Raw genomic sequence first — 26,227 nt, 5'->3', positions numbered from 1 at the left:
TCCATTACTCTTTCCTGCATCTCATTCTGCAATCTGGCCTTCGCTTCCAGCTGTTCGATCTGTACAGTGTGCTTCCTTGACGTTTCAATTCTCTGCTGTCGTTCTTTCTTCTCTCACCATCCTCAACTCGTTTTGTAATTCCGTCTCTTTGTTTTGGTGTTTCTATAACTCAGAAGCTTTCTTTTCTAATTCCTTTCTCATCTCCACACCTCTTTCACATTCTTCTTCTATGTGCTTTCTATCCCGGGAGTTAACAATTCGCTCCTCCTCCTTTCTTTTAATCAGTTCGCTCGCCTTTTGTAACAAAAACCCACGCAACCGATCTACTTCCGTCGTTTCCCTATGTAGGTCCTCGACTGTGCTGGCTAATTCCTCATCCAGCCCCCGAACTCGCTCCTGTGCCTCGTCCAATTGTTGTGACTCCCCATGAACACAATCGTCCTGAACCTCGTCTGCGCGACGCCGTATCTCATCCAATTTAATGGAAAACGAATGCAATTCCTCGACATAGTTATCACCACACTTCCGCTGCCCCAAGGCATAAGACTCTTTCATGAAGTTCGGCCATGTAAGCGTCGTCGCCCTGCCTCACCTGCCATGCCCCCGTGGTTTGAACCGGTGGACGGAAGCGCTTTCGCCGTGCCGCGCGGTTCATAGGGCTCTTAATAGCGGCCCGCTCATGCCTCGTGCCGCGCCGCAATCTTGCGACTCTGTTTTTGGTTGCCGGTAACGTTCCTGCACAGGCCGGTTCCACTGACGACAATCCGTGGTGCGATTATAATAAAACGAACCGCCCCGGGCCTTGGAGGCTATTAACTCCACATCCACTTCACTACCCACCTGGCTCAGCTCGCATTGGCTGAACATTTTACGTGATGGGAATAAAATTTATAACGCTCGTAATTTGGGGACATGGGGGGGGGGGGGGTTTGCTCCGTATACCCCTGATCCGACTCCGTGAATTTTGCAACGGAGGCGGAGGGGGCCGAATCGCACTCCTGACAAGCAGTTGTTACTGGCCGGGGGGTCAGCTGCCAACCGACCGCTCTGAACGGAGCCGCAAGTCGAGTCGGCCCGACCGATCACCCGGAATATAGATCGCCGCCCGGATAACTCCGAGAGACGGGTCCTTGTACAAGAACCGAAATACGCCAATCGGCAGATCACGTGGGGTAGGCTCGATTGCCAATCTTCAATGTACCTGAATACCCATGTGATCCAACTACCGGGATATTCCACCCTCGGCGGATCTCGTACGGAACAAACCGCCGAGGCGAGCTTGTCCGTGCGCGATTCCGAGCGGCGTAATCGCCGAGAACCGTCGGTCAAAATGTCCCCCTATTACGGCAAACCAACGGCTTCCAAACTCCCAACACACTAAATGTTCAGTCAATGAGGGAATGGACGCCACGAGCAGGTTTACATTCACACAAGGACATTTATTATAATGAAATACGTATGCAATTATACAAGCTACAAAAGCACGACAAAAGAACTACAACTGTCTACTTATTATGTACAGTCATTTACACGTAACAGCAGTTCCTACTTATAGACGGGCCCACGCACGCACGCAAGAAACGGTGGCTGAGGCCTTTAATCACGAGCTCCAGCTCGGAGGACAGGTGAGCTGAAACTCAGAGCTTGACTCGAACCTTTCCACCATGTGTGGTCTTCAACTTGTCCGGTCCCGGGCTCCAGCGAGAGCGAGCTGGATCCAAATCGCCGTGAGCTGCGTTCCTTCCCGAGCTCCTGCGAATCCTCCCGCGCTTCTCAACACGTGCCGGTGAGACGAGGCGCCGATCCTTCCTGTCGATGTGTCGCTTCCCCGAGGAACCAACTCCAAGAAGAGGCCGATGCGTCGCACCAAGCCGGGAAACAAAATGGAGAACGAGAAGCTCCACGAACCAAGAGGAAGAGGAAGAAGAGAAAGAAGCCTCCACTCGCAGCTCGAGCCGAACAACCGGCTCAAGTTCCTTACAAAACAAAGCAGCAGCCGAAGCTCACTGAGCCAGCCGAAGCAAAAAGCTTCCGAAGGCCTCAAGCCAAGCAAGCCAAGCAGGACCCGATGGCTGAACGACTGCTCTCTCCGAAGCAAAAAAGCATACTCCTCCCAGGAACTCAGCCCTACCACAGGACTCTTTTTTTTGAACAAAGAAAATATGTCCTCTTTATCCTTTGCACCCCCTCCCCCGCACCCGGCGTGACTCATGCCCTCATGATCCACCCCCCGCTCAACCACGTGTGGGAGGGAGTTGTTGACGTCACCGCAGCGTTCTTCTTCCTCTTCGCAGAAGAGGGGGAGGGACGTCTCCATTGTTCGCTCCCCAACTATTAAATCGATCCGCAGCGCATCTAATCGATTTCAAAACATTTTAGCAATGGAAGGTGAGCTATCTGGGGAACATGCTCTTATCGACAAAGCTGACTAAGGGAACCTGTATGTTGTGTGCGATTGAATTCCAAATTCGTAACAATATATATATATGCATATATGTATGTATATATATATATATATATATATATATATATATATATATATATATATATATATATATATATATATATGTATATATGTATATATGTATATATATGTATATATGTATATATGTATATATGTATATATGTATATATGTATATATGTATATATGTATATATATATATATATATATATATATATATATATATATATATATTTACCTTGTGACTATGTCGGTCTTTTGAAATCAAAAACAATAGGCTTCTTTCTTATGATCAACTCCAACAAGTGGTGAAATTTTGTGAAGATCAGTTTAAAATGACTTGTGAGTGACCAACAGACAGACAGAACAACAAAATCGACGAACCAATATACTTGAAAAATCTTCGATTTTGCAAGTCACAAACAGACAGAAAGGAGTGAAAACATTTCAATATACCTTCAGTGACGGAGGTAATTATCATAATCACTACAATTTAACACAGGTGGAGGCCAATTCACTTGGTGTGTGATTTTGAAGTTGAGTGGTTCCATCTGAGTCATTTTAAAATTGCTGTTGCAAGGGGAGTGGACACTTTTCCAACCAAGATATTCCAGTTTTGCATTTTTAATTGATTTTCTGAAATTTGTCGAATTCGTTTTTCACTTGGACGTTGTTGGTTACGATGTGTAAATAAAGGTGGGGAAAGTCTGATTTAATGCAATTTAATTTCAGGCTACAAGGCAACAAAAGGTGGAACTTTTGAAAGGTGGTGTCGACTTTCAATAGCATGTAGCTCTGTCAAAATGGATCTCTACTCTGACTTGCTCATTCCATCTCATCTCACAGATGCTCAATTGCACTGAGATCTGGTGACTGGGCAAGCCACTCCAGTAAGCTGCATTCACTGTCATGTTCATGGAATCATTCCTGGACACGTGGCATGGGGCCATTATCCTGCTGAAGAAATCCATTCGCAGATGGATACATTGCTGCCATGAAGTAACGCACCTCATTGGCAATGACGTCAGATATCTTGTGGCATTCAAACGTTGCTCCATTTTTACCAAGGGTCCAATGTGCGCCATGAAAACACACCCCACACCATCACACCACCACCACCAGCTTGCAATGTTGACACACAGCATGATGAATACATGTACTCATGTGGTTTTCTCCACACCCTAGTCCTCCCCATCAGCATGAAACAGCAGGAACCAGGATTTATCAGACCAGGCAATGTTTTTCAAATCTTCCAGTGTCAATGTTTTTGTTCCTTCGCCAACTGTAACCGCAGGTTCTTGTTTTTTGCGAAAGGAAGTGGAACTCTGTATGGTCATCAGCTGCCATACCCCCATTCGTGTCAAGGTATGATGAATTGAGCAATATTTTATGGTTCTTTCAGTACCAATGTTGTACTGGACTGTCAGTTGACTAATTGGAACCCATTTGTTTCTCTGCACAATTTGTCAGCATATTTTGGCCTCTTTCATCAATGAGCCGTTTTCAACCACTGGCCTGCCATTGGTTGGATATCCTTTGGGTGGCAGACCATTCTTGATACACACGGGAAAATGTTGAGCGTGAAAAACCCAGCATCGTTGCGGCTCTTGACACACCGAAACGGGTGCACCTTGCACTTACCATACCCTGTTCAAAGGTACTTTAATATTTTGTCTTTCCCAATCACCCTCTGAATGGCACACAAGCACAGTCGATGAACATATATCTATATATTATTTCTGTTAATGTCTGCACGTAATTTGACGTTTCTCCTCCAAAACTGCCCGACGGATTGTCGCCATCTTCGGCATGCGGGTGCTCTGTGGTCGAATGAACAGCATGGGCTATGTGAGATCATGCCAGATGGACAGGTTTGGGAATTTTGGGCGATTTTCTAATTTTTACATTTGTTTGCATGGCGACGTGTGACGTCACCGTTGAGAGGCGTAATTCCGTCATGACATCATCGGTCATTCGTTGACGTCATCACGTCTGTCGTCGACAGACCGTCACCGCTGAGAGACGTAATGCCACTCCTCAAAAACAGCGTCTACAATGTAAAACCCTCTTCTGCTCATGCTGACTACCTCAGAAGGTGAATTTGACACAAAAAATGTAACAAGAAACATTGTATTTAAAGTAAAGATTTATTTTAAAAATATATATTATTTCTGTTAACGTCTGCACGTAATTTGACGTTTCTCCACCAAAACCGCTGGCAGGAATGTGCTCATTTCCCATGTACTAGGGTTTCTTAATGTAACGAAGACTATTTCTTAATGTGTAAATTTATAAGCTGGAATTGGATGACAACGAGGCTTCAACAAGATTTTCAACCCACGACGGCCGCATTTATTCCCATTCGGTCGCCATCGCTGAACTGCTGTCCGGTAAATGCTGCCATCTATCCAAAAAACATTAACTCGAGTAAGGGAGTACTTATTGCATCAAACACTGAATATAAACACAACTGATAATAAATAGTATAGCTCAGAACATCAGCAATGGTTGTCATGTTTTAAAAATCAGTGTGGAAGGAGGGGAACGATGAGCGCCAGAGCTCGGCCAACATGACGTACCCCGATTGGCTCTTTCCCGGAATGAACACGCCCTCTTAGACTGTCAATTTGTGTCTGAAATCCAACGTGCATATTAAAAACACCCGAAAATAAGTTGCAATAGGCCTACGTCCAGATAACATCAAAGGCTATAATCTGAAGGTAGGGGGAACCAGGGAACGGGTATGAGGTCATCCCTTCATTGCCCGGATTCTCTTCTTTTCTTTGTTCTTCGAAAGCACGGTGTCCAACAATAGATTCTGTACCATGAATGTGTGCGTGTTAACTGTTCAAATTAAAGAGGTGTTCGATTGTCGGATGCACCCAAACAACTACCATTCATTACATGAATTGTCAATATCAACCGCCATCGTTACCTGTGTTGTGTCTTGCATGTGTGGTCTTCAAATTAAAGCGTCCAAGCGGTGTCTGACAATAGATTCTGTACCTTGAATATGTGCATGTTAACTGTTCAAATTAAAGCGTCCAAGCGGTGTTCGATCGTCGGATGTGCACCAAAAAGTGCCATTCATTGAAATTTGCATTCTGATTCTCGCTCACCCTCCACTGTTCCTGTTCAGTCTTGGGCTAGGCCTATATCATGTTAAACTTGCCCCATCAGATGCCAACCTTCCAGTCACACTGCAGAGGATGCAATTTCCAGTCAGACTCGCATACTCGATGACCATAAACAAATCCCAGGGCCAAACATTTGACAAACTCGGAATATACCTCCCAGCCCGTGTTCTCCCATGGCCAACTATATCATGCATTTTCACGTGCATTTTCACATAAAAACTCCGATATATCTATCAAAGTGGACAATAATTCCTCACAAGGACTATTCAGCAACAAGACACTCACCCAAAATGTCATCTTCAGGGAGGTCCTTTAGAAAACTAAGGACAGGTAACCATAGTGCATCACATTTCAAATGACACCCTCCCCAGCTTCCCATAACATCAACTATTATGTCTCATCCACCTTTTTCCACCCATTCAACTCCGTGCGGAGCACGGGTATATGCTAATTATATATATATATATATATAATATATATATTATATATATATATTATATATATATATATATATATTATATATATATATATATATATATATACATATATATACATATATATATATATACATATATATACATATATATATATATATATATATAATATATATATTATATATATATATTATATATATATATATATATATTATATATATATATATATATATGGATATTCTCCAACCTGGATAAATGCCATGTAATCTCTGGGAGAAAAACAAACCTATTGTTTGCCTTTCTCAAATGTTGAGAAAGTGCTCTCCTGAATCCACTAGTAAATGCTCAACACCACCACTGTACCACTCAAAGCGAACATACATTTCAAACCAGATGACAATTATAATAACGAATGTATTGTTACGGTTCTCGCAACCGTATGCAAACAACATACAGGTGTCCCAAGTCAGTTATTCGATTAGTATATGTGCAGATAGATCCCTTCCTTGTGTGTCGTGGGAGAAAATACAGGGGTGCGTTGCGATGGGGTTTTTGTTAGGTTAATAAATCATTTTCTTCCCATTTATATTATTTCCCCTTTTATTTGAACCACGGTACCTTCATCTCGCTTGCCTCGCACCCTCGCCTTGCTTACCACAGCGTGACGAGCGCCTACCCAGAGACTTTTTCTGAGTCTGAATCCTGACGTTCGCTGTGGCAGTTCTATCTCGGCTTCTACCTTCCCAAACCCAGACACGGTGTGGGCAGGCCTTGCCGGCGTCTGGCGAGACCCCGCCCAGGAATGTGGACCGCATGAAGGCCCCGTCCAATTGGGATGAACGATGATGTCTGCTTCGCCATGGCTCCACCCCCTAACTCCGTAATCTATAAAATACAAAGCAATGCTCAGAGTAGAGTGGGATGGGATGAAAAGGAGATCGTGGTTGGATTTGAGAGAAAGAAAGGAAGGAGTTGGATTTGGAAGTGCCGAGTGCTTGGTTGGTTCGTGTTCGGTGGGTTCGTTGGTTGGTTGGGAAGGTCGAAGGAGGTTGCGGTAGAAGGATTGGAAGTGTGCAGTTGTTACGGAGTGTCTGCCCACGTCTCACCTCGGCGGCCCGCCTGTTGTGCTGGTCCGCGCACACCCGACCTCGATCAGATCTCTCGTCGGGTCCCATCTGCTGCCCCGTTCCCACCTTGGACTCCATGCTCTCCACTCAAGCTCCTCCACGGACCCGAACTCCACACGGGAGGCTGTGGTCCGAACTGTACGACTGTTGTCAGGTGCTGCACCATGGAGCACACCTTCCCCCGAAACTCTCAGGTACAGAGAACTGCGACCTCAACTCCCTCCCTGACTGGCTGCAAAAGGGTCCCCTTTTCTTTTTGTTGGGTTTGTTTTGTCTGAGTGTGTGTCTGAGAGTGTGGCGCCTGTCTTTTAAGCAAAATTGTATAAGATCTTTGATTATATTGTAATTCTTGCTTTTATTATTCTCACGCAAGTCTGTTCTGTGTCCGCTTTGGTAAGTTGCTGTATAATTGTCACACTACATCTCTCTCATCTTCCCCCTGCATAACAACCAATAAACCTTGTTCCTGTGCCACATGCTTTTCCTCGCCTTAGTGTAAATAAATCATTGTAGAAATGTTCCCAGCTCGTTTTTGTCTTTTGCTCCATTGGTCCAGCATGGTTCGGACCTGAGTTTAGCCGGGTCTTTATTCCCGATAATCCGTTTCTTCTAGCCGGGACGTCCTCTGGCAGTTCCGCTCGGCTGCATCCGATCCTGAAAGGTAGTTGGTACTCTACCGTAGTCAATAGAGTGATCGGGTTCGGGCAAGGCGTACCGAGGGCGTGGTTCCCCGGGAGTTGAAACAGCGTGGTTAATTAGGTAACTTGGTTCTAGACAAGAGGACCCTATGTCACGTGGTTGAGGTATTGGCGTCCACGGTCCCTGAAGCGACCCGCCGTGTCAGGGAATTATCCGTGAGCGACAGCCTACAATTTGAGGAGTCTGGTGAGAATCAACGTAGTTTCCCCCACCTCGCGGTTGTTCTCTCCGCCAGACCCCGGCCCGCAACAGTATAATCCCTTTGCTGGTCCAAGCACATCTGGGCCTGGTGAAGGATCCGATTAGTCCATGCTTAGTGAAATCAAATGTGTCCCCCTCTCTTATGTTTGCTGCTCTGATACTTTAAAATATACTTGATAATGGATCATTGCATATTGATGGTTGTTTTATAATGAATAGATATAGTGTGCTAGTTAACTGTGGAACAATATGAGGTCCGTCTCAAAAGTAATGGGACTGAGCCTGCTGTGTGCTCCACTTCCACAACTTGAATGAACAGGTTGCGTCACAGTGTTTCACAACATATATATTGTTGTGGTTACCAAATTCGCAAACCACCATTCAGGTCCCTTAGGTGAGGTATCTCGGTAAGTATATGTGTAGTTAGGCCCAAACCCGTTGTCTAGTGGGAATAAATGTTATTCATGCGTGCTGCGACTCTTCAGGATAGCCGTTTTTCTTTTACTATCTTTAATTTGGACCAACCGCCATTGTTACCACCACCAGTCACAACATCAACCACCAACCACAACGCCGCTTCACCACAACCGCCACGACCTTCACGTCACACCTCGCAACCGTCGCATCGCCACCGTTCTTGCGCCGCTTGTGGGTACCGGTGTTGGACTCGTGCAGGGCGCGCGCCGAACAGCGTGTACAAAATCACGGATTTTGTGCTTCAAAAACGGATCAAAAACGACACGCCCACTTTTTGCCGTCCAATCGGTGAGCGAGGGGCGAATTGGCCCCGCCCCCAGGGCGTTGGAGGGCGATCGATATATGCAAATTTATGGATCAAAAAGCATTCACGCCCACTTTTTCTCGGGCCAATGGGGAGCGAGGTGAAAGGTCGAAGGGAGGGGGTCAAAGATGAGAGGGCGAAGCCACGGGGCTGATATAAGCGACCGTGTTCGTCAGTCCAGTGAGTAGTAGAGTCGAGAGGGAACAGAGAGTTAAGACTTCGCGGGCGGTGGAGTTGGCAAGAAGGAGCTGGTCATCGTCGTGTGCGTTGGCGTTGGAGTCGGAGCGGAGGGGACGGAGCTGTGGAGAGGCGGCGAGGGCAGACGAGGGGGTGCTCGCGTCGTGCAGGGAGCTGCACCCCAGGGAGGCCGACAGCGCGACCTGGCCGAGGTGGAGACGCTCGTCGCGGGACAATAAAAATCCTCTATACCCCGAGCATCAGCAACCCCCTCCTGTTTCCCCCCGCGCTGAGATAGTGCGACCAAGGGGGCCCCTTTCCCACCCCCTACCAGACACAGCCCGCGAGGCCCGCGGAGTTGAGGCACCATCGCCGCTCCGCGTCTCATCACCAGACGGGTAGGCCCGACCCGGTCTCGGCCTCAGGCCCGCCTCATCCTTGAGGGTATTCTTTCCTTGGTTTTGGGTATGTGTTGTCGGCGCCGTCTGTGAAGTAAAATTGTATAAGTGTTGCCGTGTGCTCGTGTAATCGGTATTAGATCTGCATTGTCGCATTTGCTTTTTGTGTAAATTGCATTGTGTTTTTTTCTTTTCTGTGTGCTTTTGGTGGAATTGAATATGTGTGCTTTCCGTTCAGCGCGAATAAATGTGCTTTGTGTTGAACTGTTTCCCGCTTCGCTTCGTCATTTCTTTCTTTGAATCCTCATCTTGCTTCACGTAAAGGGTTGGTAGTGGGCTGAATACGCCCGATAATTAATCGAACCGTCGAGGTCGACGAATAACACCGCTCGGTTATCCCGATAGTACGGAACGGGTCGCTTAAGTGGCCCGTGTCCGAAGTCGACCTGCGGCGAGGTGCGATCGCCCGGTCTACCCTCCGCGTGGGTACTTAGGTAGGTCGAATTTAGCGAGCAACCCTATCCCACGCGGGGGCTGATTGGCTCGATCGCGGTGAGACCGAAAGGTCCACCCGTGACTGGTTCCCGGCGTTAGTCCAAGAGGGTCACGACTGGATTGTCCGTCCGGTGGGCGACGTGCCGCGATTCGAGTTACGTGGCCGTCAGCACGCCGGCGGGTGCGAATCCGCAACAATATATATATATATATATATATATATATATATATATATATATATATATATATATATATATATATATATATATACCCATATACATATATATATATATATACATATATATATATATATATATATATATATATATATATATATATATATATATATATATATATACACATATACATATATATATATATATATATATATATATATATATATATATATATATATATATATATATACACATATACATATATATATATATATATATATATATATATATATATATATATACACATATACATATATATACATATATATATATATATACATATATACATATATATATATATACACATATACATATATATATATATATACACACACATATATATATATATATACACATATACATATATACATATATATATATACACATATACATATATATATATATATATATATATATATATATATATATATATATATATATATATATACATATACATACCAACGATACCCGTGCACATGCACAGGATAGCAGTACAACATAGCTGGTAGCAGACGACAGACCGTACACGGGGAATGACAAAAAAACGCATTGTGCAAAATGCAAATGGTACTATGGAACGCCAAGACTTCCCAAACATTGTCGGCACGTCCGCTAAGTGCCACAGCAATTTCATAGGGATCGTGTGACGACGAGCCGAGTTTTTAGTGTGCAAGCTTGGTATTATAAGATATATATATATATATATATATATATATATATATATATATATATATATATATATATATATATATATATATATATATATATATATATATGTATGATTGGTGATGGTTGAATGCACTCATTGTGTGATTTTTTTTTTTACAGGTCGTGCTTTACACGTTGTCTCGTCTGAGTTGTCGCGCTACGAGTCCTGAGCAGAGAGCCAATCTGAAGTTTCTTGCCAAGCTTGGCAAAACACATTCTGAATCCTTCGCAATGCTGCAGCAAGTCTACAGGGAAGAAAATGGTGCATTTGAATGGCTCAAGAGGTTCAAAGAGGGACGGGAGGAGGTTGAAGATGATCCACGGTCTGGAAGACTTTCAACGAGCAAAACGGCGGACAACATCGAGCGTGTGAAGCAAATGGTGCGCACAGATCGTCTACTCACGGTGCGGATGATTGCTAAGGAACTTTCCATCAACAAGGACACTGTCCAAAGCATCATCATTGAAAATATCGAAATGCGCAAGGTGTGTGCAAAGATTGTCCCCAAGCTGTTGCCCGAGGACCAGAAACAGCAAAGATTCACTGTCTGTCAAGATATTATCGAGCGCCTCGAGGACGATCCAGACCTGCTCGGGAGAGTCATTACTGACGATGAATCGTGGATATTCCAATATGATCCCGAGACCAAATGGCAGAGTCATCAGTGGAAAAATCTGGCATCACCAAGACCAAAGAAAGCAAGGATGTCGAAATCGAAGGTCAAGGTGATGCTCATTGCGTTTTTGGACATCAAGAGCATCGTCCACTTCGAGTTTCTACCACAGGGTCAAACAATGAATCAATACGTGTACAAGGAGATCCTCCGGCGCCTCATGAGATCAGTCCGGGACAAGAGGAGGGATCTGTGGGAGAATGCCTGGGTGCTCCACCATGACAACGGCCCTGCTCACAGTGCCCTGAGCATCCAACAGTTTCTGGTGGAGAGGAATGTGCCAACTCTGGAGCAACCCCCGTATTCACCAGACTTGGCCCCTTGTGATTTTTTCCTATTCCCCAAGTTCAAGGGGGTGATCAAGGGGACCTGATTTCCTATGTGGAAGCCATCAAAAGGGCCGTGACGACGGAGCTCCGAAGGATTCCAGAAGAAGCCTTCCAGGGGTGCATCGAAGCGTGGAAGAAGAGGATGGACAAGTGTATGAGACTGGAGCGAAACTATTTTGAAGGAGACAAGCTGTGATTTCAATATTTTTTTTGAATAAAATTTCTGTGAAGTCAGTCCCATTACTTTTTAAGACGGACCTCGTATAATCTTTCTTTATTTCACTTGGTTGGAAAGTTAAATTGAATAAAGCTGCCTTTGTTCAGGTACCAGTGAGACGTAGGAATGCTTAATTCTAATTAATGAATGCTGAATAACAAATTTACTATGTAGTAAGTCTCTTGGAATCACATAAACACAGGGCATTATGTTGAAATGAAGTAAACATAATACAATTGTCATGAAGGGGGAGGACAGCAAAGCAATGCAAATATCTGATGAAGCTTGAAAGTGCTCAAGGAGAAATATACCAGAGGAATTAGCATTTGAAACACAGAGTCATGACCACGTCCCTGAAGATGTTCTGTTTGTCTTATCAGAATGTGATTGATCAATTTGCTTACATGTAAGTGGATCACCCTCCCATTTCTCTTCCCAAAACAAAAAAAAAAAACTCTGTTTGGGACATCAAGCCAGAAAGCAATCACATTGCAGCATTGATTGTCCTTCTCCATGACCATGTATTAAAGAAATGATTCAACCTATATTGTGACTGTACTTACTTGAGTAAGGTTTCGAGTTTTCCACCACATTAGTAAGCAGATGAAAAAGCAAAGCTACCGATTAGTTTTGCTATTTTTAGGGCTCGTCAGGGCAATACATCACTGTTCCAACCACTTTGTGACTTTGAGGCCTAATGGCTTTATCTTGGTTCGGGATGCACCCCTAATTGAGATTGTTGAGGATAGCAGATCGAGTCAGCAAGAGCTGCAATGGGACTCCATCTGGATCTGGGGGGGGGGGGCTTCTGCTCCACATGGACGAGGGCCAACAAAAGCCTGCAACACGTGTCTGTGGATGTTCCCTCTCTGAGGTGGACTGGTCGATAAAATTGAGAATTAAATTATCTTCCCGGTATTTGCTGCAGCACATTCTTATGGAAATGTAAGGGGCTCTAGCTCTGCCAAGCTCATTCCAAATATGCGGAGCCTCCGCAACTGTTTGGCCAAAGGAGCCTTTAATATATATATATATATATATATATATATATATATATATATATATATATATATATATATATATATATATATATATATATATATATATATATATATATATATATATATATATAACGTCATCTTCAGATTATTCTGCATTCATGGTCCAAAAGCCAAAGAAAGGCAGACAGTACCTTTGTCTCTGTAATCTCCGGGACAGAGCGCTGCGCAAGCAGTAAATAACCCTCGTCTCTTCTCCATACTCCTCTCGCTCACGTGCGAGGTTCTCAGCACCACGAAGGAGGAGCAGACATGGAACCATATCTTCCGCCTCATCCAGCAGGTTGCGTAGACGTGCTTCGGCTGCACCAGCAGTTTCCGCTCGTAACGACACACACTGTACCTGTCCATCACCACCAACAAAAACAGAGGGTCTCATTTTCCTTCCTGGATGATATCCAACACAGCAGTTGAATTATCAGATAAAGCTGACCCATAGCTATACCACTTCACAAGAAAGTACAATGGATCACAAGTCTGTGAAAGCTAGTGTCCACTTCCCATGGCAGTAAATGGACTTTTGTCAACCATTACTTGACAAAATCAATTACACAAGAAAGTATTGTTGCATTTGTGGGGGAGGGGCACAATTGCTCAGTTAAGGCTGTGGATACCGTGCATGTTCATGAATGATTAGAACTTCTTACTTGTGTTGAGTATATTTGTTTCAGGTAAGGAGTCCAAGTGTTGTCAGCGAGGGGTCGGGTGCTCTCTGCTTTAGATACAACTAAGGGGTCTCATGTCTCTTCCTTCGGTAAAACTCGGGAAGAGCACGGGACATTATTGTGGGGTGACGTCATGGTTCCGTAGCCACCAGAGATGAAAGATTCATTCCTGCTGTCACCAGCATGTGGGAGACAGAGTTTGATGAATGTCCTCGGGCCAGGGACTCATGAAGGTCTCAGGGATGGGATTCCTGAAGTCCTCGGGCTGAGATTGGTGTGCCTCGCAAGCCAGAGCATCATATGGGCTTCAGGGCGGAGTTGGTGGAACCTTTGGTGCCGAGGATTGGTGGAACCCATGAGAGATGGGAGGGAGAGGGGGAATAACCAGCACCGTGCATGTATCCCTGCTCTGTGGCAAGCTCATCTAGCAACGTGCCTTCCCTGCTGCAGTGTTGGGTGGTTGAGTGAGTGCATGTGTGGCACCTTTAGATGATGATAGGTTGTCATCTTGTGGTTTTGTTTTTCAGGAATTGTGGCATATTATTATGTCCTTGTGTAATAAATTCTTTATTTCTTGAACAGCTTGCGGAACGTGTCTTTCACCATTTTGTCACACAAACGATCAGGTTCATTTGGGATACCTGGAGAATTTAATGTATTATAATGTTGTTTCATAAGCAACGTGGAATAAGTCCCAGTTGGATCACAAGCCAGCAAGAACTGCTCAGTGTCAGCTCATGAGAACCAGTTATGGTTTGGTCATCTTTGAAATTTTGGTTTCAGTGTGGAAGAGTAATTGCTTGGGTGTGGTGGGCCCACTAATCCCCTCAACCTGCTCCCTCCCACTCAAACTACTTTCCAACAACAGCAAACATACATATCAGACTGGTTGCACTTGCTAGGTACAGCCATGGATAAGTTTCTACCTCAAGTAGGTGTAGGTGCAACTTTCGACACAGAGCCCTACATAGCTCAGCCTTCCCTGCACCCGGTGCACCACACAGCAATAAAGAGCATGGTAGCTCCAAGAAGGTACTCCTGGAAGGCATGGAGAATGAAAAATTCTGGCAATGTGGCAAAATCGGCACAGCAAACATCAAAGCAGCACAGAATGGCTAATAAAGCAAATCTTTGTGTAGCACGCGAGTGAACAAAAAGTGCAAAAATATTTAAATCCGTCCAATCGCTTGGTCATCCCATCTGAGGTGCTTGGTACAAACCGAGTGCTTAGGTAGGGAAGAAAGGTTTCTCTCAGCTTTTTGGCCTCTTCCTCAAACCCCGGTGGTACATCTGGGGGCCAAGGATCAACACACCTTCCTTCTGTGACGCTTACATCAGGCTTTGACAATGGCCAGGGAATTGGGCTGTTCACAGATCCCTCCTGGAGGTTAGAGTACAGAAACAAAGGAAAACTTCCAAGTTTCTTTGCAAAAGTAAAAGAAAGATAAAAGGGCAGTATGTTTTACATGAATAAAAACATACCATACAACAAGAAAGTTCAAAGAACACGTTACCCCATGCAGTGTACTTCTATTTAAATAAAATAATGATTTTAAAGATCATTATTTAAAAAAATTCCAGAAGTATGGCGCAATTTAAACAGTCTTATATACCACCCTATTTAACATGTCCAAGCACAGGTTGTCCTTGCTCAATGTCATTTTGGTTCACATCGTTTTGTTGTAATGTCCATAATAATTTGATACCAAGGCTTCAAAGAATATCATGATTATTTTCCCATCGGTCAGAGGGAACTACTTAACTCCACGCATTACTTCATCCTGTCTAGCGTTGCACTACTTCCGGTATCAGTTGTTCTTACATCGCTGTTTCGAGTGGATGTTCTCACATGTTATCTGTTTATTGTACATCTTCTATTTATTACTAAAACTCTCATCATGTATGTATGAATGTATGTATATGTATGTATGCATGTTCCCGAAATACAGCCAAAACAGTACACGATAGCGCAAAAATTTAGGGCCACCTTACTCACCATTCTCCAGCAATGTGCAGTATCAAGTTTCGATAAAATCGGGCAACGAAAAGATTATTTAAAAAAATCAATTCCCGATTCAGTCAAGTACTCCGGGAGAATTTAATCAATGCAAACAATCTCAGCGATACAGTTCGTTGGAGCTATCTTTTTCTTTTTCTTTTTTTGAAATGTTTTTTTATCAACTGCTGTCACAACGGGAACCCAACGGGTTCTGTTGGGTTCCCGTAATGAAACTTTGAAACAGGTGACTGTTCCCTCACATGCATGCCATGCAAACATCTCTAAATTTATTCGTACATTTTATCCCACATATTTAAGTCGCATTTATGGAATCAACACGAGTTTCTGAATCCGAAGAGGTAAAGATCAAAGATGGAGTCAACAGGAGGAACCTGGATAGGATTCAGGTTTCAGCCGCTGCTCCTCTACCCTCAAACCCATTGAGGTGCAGCCAAGTGAGCCTTACAGAAAAGATCCTGCAATAATTCACTTCTCCTTAACGAGATAGATAACAAAAGAGAGAAAGAGGGTAAAAGCGATGAAAGAAAAAAAAAAAGCAAGAATTAGAATGAATAAAGAGGATTATGAAAAAAAAAAAACAGAAGATAGTATTAAAAGGAAGGAAGAACAAAGATGTCAGGAAGAACCGAAATAGATAGATTTTAGCAGTAACTCCCCAGGCTTATGGATTTATTACAAAAACTGGATTTATGGATTTGTCCAACAAAGATGTGTTCAACCTTCAACGATTGTGCCATATTTAAAATTTATATACTGCATTCAAAATCTACACAACATTCCATTCCATTTATTGTCAGCTGTCAGGTATAACAGCTTACAGAAATACACCATTGGGGTTTTCAGTATGAAAGGAATATAAACAAAGCAAACTGAACATGTGATGTAAATATAAAAGAAGGGTGTGCTTCAATGTACAACGTCCCCTGCTGGTACAAAACACTACAACAGATCATATTCTGCTCCACTTGAATCAAAGAACCCAAACGACAGAGCTCAAACACAAGATAAACTATCCTGATACCAGGTGCATTAATGCAATAAGCTCTTGTAGTTCAATGAAGAAAAAGTTAAAACGGTTGTCCATTTGCTCGTAATAATGAGAATATTAAAAACTGGAAAGTCTCAGTCTCATCATAAATCGCCCAAGAAGGACCATTCAACAAACCCACCTAGGCTTGTTGCATGGGAACGTGTACAATTCACCGTCGTTGGCATTAAAAGGCTTATATATTTTGTACCATATATTTTTGAGACATACAAAGTTGATAATTGGACAGGAAATTTTTAGACGATCATCTTGATATATACATTAAGCAGGATCGGACCAATATTTGCTAAGATATATTAAATTAAAATGTGGAAAATAGGGTAAAAATTGGTAAATTCTAGTGACAGATCATCAAGCACACCTCACATAGGTGAATATTGAAACATTTTAAACAATTGATTGTCACCCAAAAAATGTTTTTGATGATTGTGAATCATGCCTGGAACAAATATATGCCAATTAAAAATAATTATTGTGATACAATTTTTACAAAAATTTCCAAAATACAATTTCAGGCAAAATTCATTTTCAAACCTAACTTTCCTTTAGAATGGTGCGATACAAATATTACTTTAACCTTAATGGTTAAATTATTTATTGTTGTGTAATGGTTGAAGGCTATGCTAATTGTCAGTAACTGCAAGATAGTTGAGGTAGGAGGTATACGCGTGTGCCGAGCATCCAAAGTGTGCCTATTTGGATGTTAGAGAGTACGGTAAATTCAAAGATGCTTGGTTTTATTACGTAAAATAGGCATCAGGTTGTTATTTTTTAGCATTAAAACATACATTGTATGATGATTGAATTGTTTTAGCAATATTATTCATTTTGGATGTCCCGTTTTTTATTTATGACCCAACTTCCACTGTTAGAGAGTAAGTCACATTTTTTGTACGTTACATTTGAGACCATGGAGATGGAATATCGGCCAAATTGGATGGAACAGCATCGCCAAACTGCTGCATTTAATCATAATTAAGGTATAGTTAAGGAATAATTACATATATTACACTATCTGATGTTAAATGTGATCACACCTTCATCCATGCAATAATGTATAGGTGTACGTCACATCGGATGTACGTCACAGTGTATCACACACCCGACAAAGCCTGCAACTTCCAAATCCATGGGAAATTAACCAATTCAATCCAGCAAACAGACAGTGGGATACAAATTTGATACGAGCAGAATGGGCCAAATGGCCTCTTCCTTTCCTCATTGAAATTTGTGCAATGACTCACCTGGTAAAGGGAGGTGTGTTCTGTGTCAACCAAGTATCCTGCGTTTCCATTCACATCCTCAGAACCCTGAACATGCAGAACCTTGTAATATAGCATCGGCCAGCTGTGTGCAATATGTACGTGCAGTGCATGTCAATTGACAAAATCTATCAGCTCAAAATACAACCGGATACAAATCGTGTAAATGTTCTGAAAATGCAATGATGCAACAATAAAAAGGGACGTTTAACACACAAATAGAGCAACACGTTGAAGTGAAAGACCAAACCAGGGAACGTGTCAAAGGTGCTTCAACATCATGAGGAGGATTAGAAAGATAATTTGTCATTATTTTCTAAAATAGAAAACACAAAAGGACAGAAGAAATTGGGGCACTTCTGCCATGAAATCTGTCTGTAATCTGGGCAAATAATTCCTGTAAATTAGTGAGGGGGGGTTGGGGTGAGGAAGTATCTGTGCAAGCCAATGAGATGTACCCTTCTGATGTCAAACACTTGCTTGCTTCCAGGAAGGCCGCCCGGCCCATTGTTGACACTGAAATCACGTCCCCCGCACAAAGCAACCTGGCAGCACAAGAGAACAAGAGCTCAACGTGTCTTGCCTTTCAAAGGGAAGCATCGACAAGAGCAAACTCGAATGGCACTCGGTCGAGTTTGCATCCAGACATTAACCGAAATCAAATTGGCTTGGGTCTTTTGTCACCTTTTCAACTTCGCCACCAAGTTTTGTCATAATCCAACCACAACGTTTTGAAATATTGTGCTATATAGTGATTATGGCACTATCGCTGAATTGAAAAATTATCGGATCGGATATCTTAACCAAATTTGAATCAATTCATCCTTGTCACACAATCGACATGTCCACCACGTTTGGTCCGAATCCGGCCGTAATGTTTTTCGATATCCTGCTCACAGATAGACAGACAGCTAAACAAACAGCGGTGAAAAGATAACCTCGACGACCGAAGGTGGACGGTAATAAATAAATGGAAACACGATAAGATGCAGACAGCATTTGAATTCACAAAGCTGTACCGCATAACTGTGCCAGCTTTCAAGAGTCCCTCAGACACAAGCACCAAATTTGTGGCCAACAGTGGTCAAAGAGAGGGTGGGGGAAAGGGGGTTGGTGTTTCATTATTCATGTGTGGTGGATATGCTTCCTATTATGGAGCAAAAACAAAACGAAAATGGAAATGGCTAATTGGAATAGCTCAGGAAAGATACCAAAGAAAATTGGAAATAGTTTTGACGCATTGTCCTTTGACTCGGGGACAGAGAGCGGCTTTACCAGGTGAACCCACCAGTTGTTGAGTTGCATGTCAGGGGTGTTACTATCCCTATTGCTGACCCTCAAATCAAATGTGAACTGCCTTAGTTTCTGGAAACACAGGCTGTGGTAAACCGGTTGAAATGGGACAAAACTCCTGGGATCTATGGCATCCATGCTGACCTGCTCAAGGCTGCTGGAAATGCTGCACTCATGTCGTTCGTTGCATGCAGTTCTGTGCTCTGCTAGAATACAGGCATCATCCCAACTGACTGGAAGAGGGGCCTTGTTGTCCCCCTCTGGAAAGGGAAGGGTGATCGCGAGAACTGCAACAACGACCGAGGGGTGACACTGCTCTCGTGGCCGGACAAGGTGTTTGCTCGGATAATTTTTGATCAGGTTCACCACCATCTGCTTGAGCAACAGTGGCCAAAGAAGTCTGGCTTTACACCAAAGAGGTCAATGATGGATTGTACTCTTGCTCTTCGGTTCCTCACCAAATGGAGTGAGAGTTTCAGTAGGGGCTGCTCGCAGCCCATGTTTTTCTCCGCAAAGTGTTGGATTCAGTGAATCAGGATGCCCTCTGGAAAATCGTTGGTCTTCGTGGGGTGCCACCAAAGCAGATCTATCCGATTTCTAAAATATATTCTGCTACCGAGAGTGCTGTGAGGTGTGGTGGTTCCATCTCTGACTTGTTTCCAATTGTTACTGGAGTTTGTCAGCGGTTTATCCCAGCCCCCACATGTTTCAGCACTTGGACGGACTGGATTCTGGGGAGGATGTCGCAGAGATAAAGCTACGGTACATCATTTGGGAGTGTGAAGATCTCTGACCTTGATTTCGCAGATGATGCAGTCATCTTTGCAAAGACTCTGGACACACTTATGGGGGCACTCAAGGAGCTGAAGCAACTGGAATTTCGGGTCTCCAAGGTCAAGACCAAGATCCAGGCTTTCAATCACATCTTGGATGCTGCTCTCTTGTCTGTACCCATCTGTGGCAAGGATGTTGAGGTCACAGAGATTCACTTTCCTTTGCAGTTATATTCATGTCTCCGTATGTTGTGAACCAGAGGTCGATAGGAATCTTGGTCAGGCTTTGCGAGCCATGGTTTCACTGGACAATGGGGTGTGGTACTGTCGGAACCTATGCAAGAGGACAAAAGTCCGAGTCTTTAAGTTATTGGTGCTTCCAAACTTGCTCTACACATGTGAGACTTGGACTCAGATCAAGGCTCTGAGACGGAGACCTAACTCCGTCAGTACCAGGTCTTTTCGAAGAATCTGTGGCTGTCACTGGTCGAACTTTGTGTCTCACGAGCGTTTGTTGAGAGAGATTCAGATGAGATTTGTTACTTCAATAGTGCTGTGAGCGTCAGCTGCGGCTGTATAGACATGTGGCTCGTTTTCCTGATGCTAATGCTGCTCATCAAATTCTCTCAGCGAAAGAGCCTCGTGAGTGGAGGAGGCCAACGGACTGACCACGTGCCTTATGGTTGTAGCAAGTTGATCGGAATCTCAAGGAGATAGGGATAGGCTGGGGAACTGCCTGGGCAGATGGCCAGACGGAAGACCCTGGAGTACTGGCAGAAAGTGGACGTGGTGATGAGCTGCTCCGGTGCATGCTCTAATACCTGGCCTGACCTTGGGGAAATAGGAAGCATAACAAGAGCACCACCATTTGTTGGAAAGTGAAGTCTTCAGATTCCCCAAGACTGACTTACCAACGAAGTGCGGTTTGATAAACTCTGTCGCGGTACGTGTTCTGAGTACAAGAGGTCCGGTGAGGCAATGGCATAATGAGGCCCTGGAGGGTGCGATGCCATTGGAATCCTGCAAGGCAGTGGGCCATTGATTCAGGCAGTGCCAGTGGCACCTCACCGCACGCAAGATGTTGCTGCGGCAGGGGCGACGTTCCACACCATTCACCTTGAAGGAAGGATACATGACCTAATCACAGGTGGAGGGAATAAAATGTTTTACACAGATGACGAGTAATGCAGGGAGGGTGGCAGCACCAAAGCGTGGCAGTACCAGAGAGTAAGGGTAGTACCGAGAATGTGGCAGTTCCGGGGAAGAGTGAGAGACATGGAGTTAGGAGCAGCAGAAAGCCAACGGAGGCTGCAGTTGGACACTCTTCGCTACCCACAGTCATCAGGAATTTGGACTTTAGCCAAGGTGCCGGCGATAATTTGCTTTCTCTTCATGAAGAACATTGTGGGATCTCTAACTACCACCAGATAATGCTAACAAAGGGACATCTAGTTTAACGTCCATCCGTGGGACGGCAGACAATGATGCATCGCTGCTGCCTGCAAAATAACAGGGCGAGTTATAGCTGGCACAAGCTTGATAGCTCAGAGGAGAATGCAACTACACGTTCGCTCCTTCACATTATCCTTTGATTTGTTCATCATTGTTTGGCTGATGTCTGGTTGATAAGCAGTGAAATTTGGACTTTAGCCAAGGCCCGACTATTGTGAAAACAGTGAAATTTAGCAATACTGTATAAAATTTAAGATAAGACCACAAAAGTGATTGAAGAAAGTGAAAAAAAAAAAAAACTTTGTCATGAATTATTTTTACAAACGAGTTATAGAGTACCCGCTTTACGGGCGATCATGTTCTTCTGACACATACCTTTATTGGGTGATGCAGAGGCAACTGACAGCTGCCTCAATTGCTCCGGAAAATAAAAATAAAAATAAAAATAACCCGGGTTACGTTGATGAAGCAAAAACATAGCAACTGCTTATAATTCAAAACACCTCTCAGTATTGGAAAGCAAGGGGACAGGAATACTGTACTGTAAATGGTGGAGACTTGTAAAGCCATCTCCCACCTGGATGCAGTGCTACAGGATACACATTTACATGGAGAATTTGCGTCGACCGCCCCCCCCCCCACCCCCACCTCCCTCACCCTTCCCCAAGACCACTGGCAAAGATAAAAACACCTCGAAACATTAATCGGGGTCATCCTGATCCTATGTAGCAAGTCTGGATGAAATCGACTGAGAACTGTAGGTGGAGTGGCATGACAAACAAACACCGGTACGTGCCCGTAAAAAAAAAAATAATAATAATAATTTCCAACTGCGAGCAAGAAACAACAACCACACAGGCCGTTTCTTCGCTCTCGCGTGCCCGTGTGTGCATGGCCCAGAAGTTCGCATATTGCAGTTATGATTATTCGCAATTTAGTTTTAATGGCCAATTATTCAATTAGCGCCAACGTATTTTGCCTTTTCGCAATGTCGTCGCAAGGAAAAACAAAAAAAAAAAAAGAGAAAAGAGAAAAAAAATTTACTTCCTGGTTTGGAGCACACCAGCTCTCTGATGTTACCAAAATGTATGCACCGTCAAATATGAAAACGATCATAACTTGGGGCATTGTGTTTATCTATAAATGCGCATAAGAAATCGAGAAATTATAAGAATACACGAAGTCATCACTCTCCGGAAGCCCGTACGTTGTAACCCGTAATGGGGAGTGCGGCTGAGGTTCCCTTCCCCCATCGGCCATGCCCACGCAACGTGTCTTGTCATTGGTTTGGTAAATAAATGGCCATAACTTGGGAAGCACTTGTCCGATAAATATCAAACCTTGAAAAGGCACATCCTCAGGTCCCCAGAAATATATCTGGCTAGTTTCAATTAGATCGGACCAGTGGTTGTCGAGAAACAGCGGTCAGAGAAACACACACACACACACACACACACACACACACACACACACACACACACACACACACACACACACACACACACACACACACCCACACACACACACACACACACACACACACACACACACACACACACACACACACACACACAGCTGGAATTATAGATAGATGATGTAATTAACTCGTTGATTCTGAGAACAAATTGATCTTTTTAAAACTCCCATTCAAAAAACACGCATGCACGCGCGCCCACATGCACACACGCGCGCGCACACACACACACACACACACACACACACACACACACACACACACACACACACACACACACACACACACACACACACACACACGCACGCGCACGCGCACACACACGCACGCACGCGCACGCACGCACGCGCACGCACGCACGCACGCACCTTCATATTCCCATCTGAACCAATCACTCATGATGCAGAGAATCCAGGTTCAAATCTCATATAATACCTGCATTTGTCCAATGCCGACTAAAGTACACTGTTGTCTCTTCATGTCTTTGTCCTGCACTTCATTTAGTACATGTTCCAGTATGAGCCTTATCATCCTTCAGAGGTCGGCAAAATGAGGACCAGTGTACTGGTAATGGAAGACACAGCATCAGCGGCACAGCCCCACCACCAGAAAATGATGCAACCAGCAGCCACAGGCTGCACACAATCGCCAACTATAAACCTTTGATAAATGTAAACAAATAAATAAATACAAATGTGTTATGTAGCACTTTTAGGGCTGGCAGGATATTCGAGGCCTGAGAGGTGTGCACACTCGCCTCTGAGCTATCAAGCCTGGGTTTGAATCCCGCCCCAGCAATGAACTGTCACTGAGGTGTTTCGTAAGTCAGGTGAGGCATCAATGTTTCCGTCAATCCGTCAACATCCATCAACTAATGCTGGCAGATTGAACAAACACACTGTGCCCTTCGTGAGGAGAAGATGAGTAATTGTCGGCACCAGGAACAAATTCCAAATTTCTGCTATAACTTACTTCGTCGAACGTCAGACCAGGCCATTAGACAGGATGATACGTCAATGTGGGCGAGTTATGGGGGGTGGAGGCAAGAGAGAGAGAGGAGTGGGGAGGCTCAACAGCACTGCATGCTTTGGCTTTTTTCCAGTTAAAAAAGTTTTTACAACAAACTCAGAAGTCAATTAAAGTAAAATCAACACACTACGATAGGCATCGCACAATTTTCATTGCAAGCCACATCATTATTATTTATCAAGGTACTCAAAGCAATCACAGTTCATTTCCAGGTGTAAACAGTTAACGGTGGACCTCTCTACCTTGGTGTTAGGAAATGCATGTGAAGGATGGAATCGTAGTTGCCATTGACGTTATAATGAGGAGATGCAACGGGGGACAGGCGCACAGACTTAGCAGGTGCCGGAGCCCACAGCATGGATTTGCTGTTCGTTTTCGACTCTGTTGGAAGTGAGATGTCCCCATTGTTGGCCCGTATCTGCTGAACCGACGTGCAACATTTAATGGTATACCTTCACAAGATTTCTTTTTTTGTTGTTGTTTTAATCGATCCATCAAACACAAGAGGATTCATGTGTTATGCATGGCGTTTCTTTTCTGCATCATCCTTACCTTCACTGTGGGGTAGCTCGAGGTAAATAGTGAGGGCCGCATGTTAAAAAGCAGCGATGGAGAAACAGCTATGGTGTCTCGAAATTGTTCCACTGCGGTACTTTTTACTCCCAACACCTTTAACATTCTGTCCTTCGACACACCAAATAGCCGAACAGCACGCACATCGACAAAGTTCCTCCTGCGCTCTTCTTCCCCACTTTCGTTCTTATCTGCCTCCTCCCCAGGCTCTTGTTCACACGCTCTTTCACTTTCACATTCAGTACGTTTCTCATCTCCTCGATTTTCCATATTCTGTTTACACGTCTCCAACTGCTCCTCCTCTTGTGCTCCTGCAAATTATTCACATCAAAAAAAGAAATAATAATAATAATAATAAAAATCAGGTTCATGATCACGCACATAAATCACCCGCTTCCAGTTCACTGCAAAGCATCCAACAAGCATTTTCTTGAGTACTACAAACAACTGGCTCCTTCATTGGTGGAGTGCCATACCCTTGATACAGCCTTCAAGGCACTCACAAATTATAAACGTTTCTGTCGAAAGAAAATCCTGAACACACCAACACCCAGTCTGCCCTGAGCAGCCATGGAACCCACACCAGTAAGGCCAATGCAACTCAACCACAAAGCTGCTCTTACTCGTTGGGCGCAGATAAAAAAAAATGAACATTCTCACCCGCTCTGCAGGATAATTAAATAATTCCATCGGAAAGTTTAAATTAGCTGGATATTATATGGTTTCAATTTGAGTTTTGCTCAGCAAATTAATGAAAAGTTGTAGCTGCTAAAAAAAAAAAAAAAAAAAAAAAAAAAAAAAAAAAAGAGTCGTTCAACTGAAAGTTACACTTTTGCAAAACTTATGGAAATGCAGATGCTCAATGGATTAGTTTCCTCCCTCTCGATATGAAATAGTTCTTCAGCAAAATGTCTTCGTCTTGTTTGATATTTCCGTTGAGCAATCCATGCCAGGACAAAAAAAAAAACCTCCTTTCAAGTCAAAAACTAATTCTCACCATTCTCCTAAAGTAATGATCCTTGACTGCCATATTGGTTGAAGTACATAATTGATGCAACTAGAAGACACATTGCATTGAAGAACAGGTATTGTTGCGAATTCGCGCCCGCCGGCGTGCGAGCAGCCACATAACTCGAATCGCGGCACGTCGCCCACCGGACGGACAATTCTGTCGTGACCCTCTCGGACTAACGCCGGGAACTAGTCACGGGTGGGCCTTTCGGCCTCACCACGATTGTGCCAATCGGCCCCCCGCGTGGGATAGGGTTGTTCGCCAAATTCGACCTACCTAAGTACCCACACGGAGGGTAGACCGGGCGATCGCACCTCGCAGCAGGTCGACTCCGGACACGGGCCACTTAAGCGACCCGTTCCGTACTATCGGGATAACCGAGCGGCGTTATCGTCGACCTTGATGGTTCCAATTAATTATCGAGCGTATTAAGCCCAATACCAACCCTTTACGTGAAGCAAGATGGAGATTCAATTAAAGAAAAGACGAAGTG

General features: G+C 43.9%; 1 protein-coding gene across 8 annotated transcripts in view; it reads right to left on the bottom strand.

Annotated features, from left to right (window-relative positions):
• The window catches only part of PEX6 (peroxisomal biogenesis factor 6), a 140,233-nt gene that overhangs the window by 95,119 nt on the left and 18,887 nt on the right, over positions 1 to 26,227 (bottom strand). For 6 of the 8 annotated variants that reach the window (XR_015060037.1, XM_085888178.1, XM_085888177.1 and 3 more), the window contains 7 exons: positions 24,702 to 25,033; positions 24,392 to 24,570; positions 18,587 to 18,673; positions 18,111 to 18,213; positions 15,019 to 15,179; positions 14,725 to 14,836; positions 13,268 to 13,476 (listed from right to left, as the gene is read on the bottom strand). Coding sequence is in view for 7 of the 8 variants with exons in the window: in XM_085888178.1 (XP_085744304.1) it covers positions 13,268 to 13,476; positions 14,725 to 14,836; positions 15,019 to 15,179; positions 18,111 to 18,213; positions 18,587 to 18,673; positions 24,392 to 24,570; positions 24,702 to 25,033 (1,183 nt within the window). In the remaining variant the exon portion in view is untranslated. The remainder of the gene's footprint in view (positions 1 to 13,267; positions 13,477 to 14,724; positions 14,837 to 15,018; positions 15,180 to 18,110; positions 18,214 to 18,586; positions 18,674 to 24,391; positions 24,571 to 24,701; positions 25,034 to 26,227) is intronic. The other 2 variants (XM_085888179.1, XM_085888183.1) reach the window with 1 other exon arrangement.

The sequence above is a fragment of the Eptatretus burgeri genome, chromosome 7 (assembly GCF_056783735.1).
Source record: "Eptatretus burgeri isolate ZD-2024b chromosome 7, Ebu_testis_v1, whole genome shotgun sequence".
In the NCBI taxonomy this organism is placed as follows: Eukaryota; Metazoa; Chordata; class Myxini; order Myxiniformes; family Myxinidae; genus Eptatretus; species Eptatretus burgeri.
The sequence above is the reverse complement of the archived record's forward strand: the minus strand, read 5'-3'. Positions and strand labels throughout refer to the sequence as shown.